The sequence below is a fragment of the Cupressus sempervirens genome, chromosome 9 (assembly GCF_028749045.1).
Source record: "Cupressus sempervirens isolate cs-2001-9-10 chromosome 9, ASM2874904v1, whole genome shotgun sequence".
Lineage (NCBI taxonomy): Eukaryota > Viridiplantae > Streptophyta > Pinopsida > Cupressales > Cupressaceae > Cupressus > Cupressus sempervirens.
Genome location: NC_143126.1, coordinates 80,492,575 through 80,498,648, shown reverse-complemented (window position 1 = coordinate 80,498,648; position 6,074 = coordinate 80,492,575). Strand labels below are relative to the sequence as shown.

The window sequence follows — 6,074 nt, the reverse complement described above, 5'->3', positions numbered from 1 at the left end:
TCAATTTGATGTTAAAGTCGTTAATTTTTTGTCATAATATTAATCTTATTTATAAAATAAATATTACTAAAATGTATTTAATCTCTTTCAAATTTTCACATATTCATGCTTCCGAAAATATTGTACAATAGGGTATGCTTCCTAAAAATCCGCCCTTATAAGACCCCAAATGTGTGAGCCAATAGAATTGAAGTAAAATACTTTTATGGATTTTGTAAATTAAAAATCTACCATATATATATTTGAAAACATAAAAATCTAGTTCTAAAATAAAAATACATATGATTGATTGAAATAAGAAAGATTAATCACTATTTAAGTAGAAGTGATTGCAATAGTATATTGCCCACAACAAATACAATAACATTATACCTTGGTTTTCAATTTCATCTTCCAATTTTGGTCAAAAATTGGAAGAAGTTTCTTCCAACAAAAAGGTGGAATTCGAAATTAAAACCAGGTTTTGAATTTTATGCCAATTTTTTTAATAATATTGTGGGGTCCACAGTATATTCATCTTCCGTGTCAACCAAGCGGACCATTGGCTTTCCAAACCACAAAACCAGGTTTTCGAAAACCTGGTTATAAGATAACCTGGTTATGTCAAAAAATCATCTTCCCCAACCAAACGAGGCCTAAAGGTTCTTCATTTCTGAACAATGCTCATTTCCTATTTTCCTTTTTGTCAACCCATCAACACTATGTCTTTAATATCAAGATCCCAATCTTCTTTTTAGACAAATGTGCTTCCGTTTGACAAATGAAATATTTTACCTCAATGTACGTTGTGAGACATACCATTATTTCACATTTTGTGTGTTTAGATTGTATTCTGTGAGAAATTAAATAATGTTCTCAATTTTTCCACAATCAACGTCATCTATCTAATATTTAAATTAAACACACTTGTTTTTTCTGATTAGCCTAAAGATACCATATTTTCAATGCAAAGAAACTTTATATTCCTCAACGGCAGAATTGTCCACGTTATATTCCATTTCACTTGATGTATGCAGTTTTGTCACTTACAATACATATTGAGACAAACTCGTACGGTACTTCATCACTTTGCTATCAAAACCACAACAATTTCTCAAAGGCGTACAAAGCAAAGTTTTGAATTGCAGCTTTGACGATTAATACATCTGAACATTCATTTTACAGCCAGCGGACAGCTATAGCTGTTACAATATTTCTTTTCAAAGCTGTCAATTATAAAGGACAATATTGTGTGCTCTCTCATTTTACACAACCAAAGAAACGGAAAGCTACAGATTTGTTCAGCATAGTGTGGGATGAATGGGTACCATGAAAATCAGATATATATAAAAATCAGACAGATCAATGATCACAATGTTTTCGGTCTGCCATTCGTTATGTTGAACAAAAATGTGTACATATATATGATCAAGGAGGGGAGGAAAATGCATCGTAGAAGGAAGGAGTATAATTATATAGATATTGGTATTTCTATTAGTTATTTAAATATTAGGTTTTCATTTTCATATATTTTAATATAAGTGTATATTTAAGTTATAATTTTATTTTACAATTAACAATTATAATCAATAATAATATCTATATAGGAATGACTAATGTTTAACAAGGATTGAGCATCTGGGGTAGTGGTTGAGCCTGAGGTCACAGATTATCACTATGGTCTCGGGTTTGAGACCGCCCCAAGATTGAATGGCGCACGTGTAGTATGGTCATCTCCCTGTGCCCCAAGGGAGACTAGTTTCACCCCGCTCGGCCCAAAATGGGTTGAAATGATTGTGTAGTAAATACTAAATATGGTGAAGAAATAGGATAGTATAATGATTGTGGCACTAAATTTAGAGTTTCATTGACCAAGATGTTTGAAGCTTAGTAGAGGGCTGAAGGAAAATGTTTAGAATTATGAAGGATGTAAACAATGCTTATATTATAGTAATTCCTCAAAGTTGAATTGTACTTGTTTGAATAGTTCCCATATAATCTCTCTATTTAATTTCATTTATAAAATCATTCTCAATGTGAGTCTTAATAGAATGAGTACATTTTTCCCATCCATTATTCCCTAGAACAGAGTAGCCTAATTCTTTTTAGGAATAATATGAAGTGGATTATTATTGTGTACAAGGACATTTATTTATTATCCAATCTACTGAAAAAAATGAATCTCAAACTGGGCATTACTAAGGCTTATTATAGGGTAAGATTTTAAAGGAATTGGGTTTTGGTTAGATGTGGTTTGATTATATTTTAGTTCATTTCCATTTTCATATTCTACATGCCCAAGGCAATGTAGTGATTAGCTAACTATCCACATGGACTCAATTGTAGTGATTTTATTGAATTGGCTCCTAACATGGTCACATCCTCTTACAAGGAACTTTTATACCAGTATATCATCTTGTGGGCATCATTCCCACTGGGGTTTCCCTAGTTAACAAATATTTGTATCACTATTCATGTTTCTTATCTTATGGCTGCTTCATTTTTTGGTTATTAGAATTGGATTTTAAAATATTAATTTAAGTTATATTAGGCACAGAGCTAATTCATCCCCTGCCCCCTAAGTCTATTGGTAAACTTTACTTTTTAACAAAGTGGAAATCCCTTCAAGAAAGTAGGATGAAATTGAACTTTGATAGGAGCCATTCAGATAATCTTAGAGACATGGGTGTAGGTTATGTTGCAAGGGATGCATAATTTAGGAGATTTCTCTTTTTGTCATGTTTGCCAAGAATTGCATATGTTTAGTTTATTTATTTTGTCCAACTAAGGAATTGGTTAGTTACATATGATTGTGGTGTTAGATTGATTAGATTTTGGGCTAGATTTAGATAAGATTATTATAGTTGATATACATGTGTTTTCTTTTGTGTAGCCTATCCAATTAGATAATCTATGATTTTTTAATCTATCTTAAGGCTATTTCTTTTTCAAGTTGTTGATAGTTCATAGAAAAATTAGAGTATAATAAAAGAAATTATTTTTTAGAGATGGGATTTGTAGAGTTGTAGTAAAGAGGAGGTTATCTTGATGCTTAAATGAGGTGTTAGAGGAACAGAAAGTCCTTTTCAATATGTATTCCCTCTTAACTATGTGTGTAATATTCTTAATGAGCATGATGAAGGAATTGGGGGTAGGGCATATACACAATAATATAATTTTGGATTCTTCTATTACATGGTATGCATTAATGTGTTGAGATAGAAAATACATGCAACACAATAGTAATTAAAAATACTCATAATCTATGGAGGGATGCCATGCCAACAACCATCTCCAACTATGATAGGAGGGTATCCATGGGTGTATTATTTTTTCATTCTACTTGAAAAAATAATGCATATTTGAGGCATTATTTGGACATATTCTCCCAAAGTATATTTAAGGGCATTTTGGAGAGTTTCATGAATTGATAGTGAACTAGCTTGGTCTACTTGGATGAGAGATTAATGGATTTCAATGTGGATAAGTTGGTGCAGACAACATCTTTTAGTAAAATTTTGGATGTAATTATATTTTAGATTTGATGGACAGAAGCTACACCCTATGTTACTAACTTGTTAAAACAAATAAATTTTATAAAATTGTAAATAAATAAAATGTAATACTTAGCTTAAAATTTGGATGGTCTTTGAATATTTTGAAGGAAATGTTGGGAATTGAAAATTGTCTACATCTAGAAAACATGTTACTTGTCAAGAATGACTACAAATTCATAAAAGAATCTATATTATCTTTTATCCTATTTACACCTCTTCATCCAAAGGTGAATGAGTTTAAAAATATAAATTTATCATATCTTCTTTAGTGTAAATCTATATTTGCAAAAGTTGAACTCGATATGCTTGTAGAAGTGAATCTAGCATGCATAGTTGAATCTAGCCTATAAAAATAAGTTATCATAGAAATCTCTAGGTTTTTTGTATTTGTGTTTAAAGAGGTGTGGTGTTAAGGGAGAACATTTGAGAACTTCAAACAAAGGGTTGGCTCTATTTTGGTCAATCTTCTAGGTATAATAATTTAACAATTGTGAAAAAAGAACAAAGAGGATATGCAAGAATCCAGTATGCACCTAGGATAATGATGCAATCTCACAATATAATTCTTACTTACTAGTGATTCTCTAGGTTTCCCTTCCTTCTAGATTTGCTTATATTATTTAGAGATTATTTGGATTGGAAATAGAATGTCCATAAATATAACATACTATATAAAATCACTTTAAAATGCACTCTATTAGTTCACAATAATCAATAGAAAGATTTGATAAGGCTTTATTTACTTTTGTGTTCCAAAATCTTGTATACTTAGATTCTACACCCATGAATTTAAACTAAAGTGACATTACAAATCTTTAAATTGAAATCAAATTTTAAAAAATAAATAATGAAAATAGATTAAAATGTAGCGTTGTCCATATTTAAAACAAGTATGTTGATACATAAACTATTAAAGTAGACTCAAAAAAAAATATAGATACTATATTGAAATTTGAATATAAATAAATACTAAAATATGTTAATAATAAATATTTAAAAATTATGACAATTAATAAAATGGTGAAAAACAAAGAGAATTTATTATGAAAAATGAAATTATAATTACAAAAGTTACATGAAAAATAAAATTGAAATCTGGATGCACAAAATTATCTATCTGCTTATTTAACTGTGAACAGTAGCTAATTAAAATTCAACTCCATGGAACATACTAGATGAATATTTGATGTAAATAATAATAATAAATTTAAATTCAAACATTCGGCTAGTATTGTGGGTAGACAGTACGGTGAAATTTCAGCATCACATGGCGAGCATGTTCAATTTAAGCACAATTTACACACCTGCAGTTTCCCCGAATGCTTGCCAGCAGCAAAATATTCTATCTATTTATGAGTCAAGATCGATCTCATCTCTTACAATTCTAGATATTTACTTGCAGCTTTGAATACGACTCTGCACTTCTAGCTTTACTGTTAAAATCCGTGCAAAAATTCGTTCTTGCCGCTTAGATCGGCTGGAACAAGAGAAACAAGAGAAATGTCTGGAATTGTTTATCCCTGCGCAGCTTGTAAGATTCAAAGAAGAAAATGCGGAGAAAAATGCGTGCTTGCTCCTTATTTTCCGCCAAATGATCCAGAAAAATTTGTAGCAGTACACAAATTATTCAGAACAAGTAAAATTGTCAAAACCCTGCAGGTATTGATCAAATGCGTTTTATCTTTTTCTTTTCGATCAAAATACTGCCTTTGTACTGATTCATTTTCTCAGATATAGGATTATATAGGGCAACAAAATGAAAATTTATTTGAACAAAGCACATATAAATGGCGGAAACCCTGGGCAAATAAGGGGAAAATATAAGAAACCTGATCGAATCCGGTGATTCTTTTTTCGTTATTTTGATGTTACAGAGCATTCCAGATCATGAGAAGAGATCAGATTGTGTTGCAAGCATGGTGTATGAAGCAAATGCGAGAAAGAATGATCCAATCTACGGTTCGGCTGGCGCAGTTTGCCGTTTGCAGAAGCAAATATCAAATCTTCGATCTCAACTGGCGGCCGCCAAAGTAGATCTGCTCCATGAACAGTCCAATCTTGTGTCTCTGATGACCGGATTTTGTAACGGCGGTGAAGCGGGAAATTTATTAGTACAGCATAAGGATCCCCTAAAGTTTTTGCAGGATGATGATAATGATCCGTTTCGATTATGAGAATCGTTGAGATCCTGAATCCATGCCTATTTTGATATATTTGCACCATCTGCAAAGAAATTCTACAAACTTAGCCATAGGTTGCCTCCATAGACCTCATCCTTTAGTGTTTTTAGATGAAGAGGCAAATAAAATCCATAAATGGAAAAAAAATTGTGATGTGTCAATGTGTTCTTTTTTCAACAAGATCTTGCAAAATTTTGATATGCTAATAGTGTAGTTGAAATTCAGAGATGCAATGTAAAAATACATTGTTTTGGGGAAAGATTTTTATCATGAGTTTTGTTTCACCATTGTTATTTATTTATTTATTTTTTATCTAATATTTGGTAATATTTAGTTTTAATAAGTATTGAAATTTGTT

The 6,074-nt window shown here is 31.0% G+C and overlaps 1 protein-coding gene across 1 annotated transcript; it reads left to right on the top strand.

The window, feature by feature from the left end:
- The first annotated feature begins 5,413 nt into the window (after positions 1-5,413).
- LOC149537718 (LOB domain-containing protein 1-like) lies at positions 5,414-5,768 on the top strand. Its single transcript, XM_089801641.1, has one exon. The coding sequence runs from the start codon at positions 5,453-5,455 to the stop codon at positions 5,708-5,710; it is 258 nt and encodes an 85-aa protein (XP_089657767.1). The 5' UTR covers positions 5,414-5,452; the 3' UTR covers positions 5,711-5,768.
- Positions 5,769-6,074: the final 306 nt, after the last annotated feature.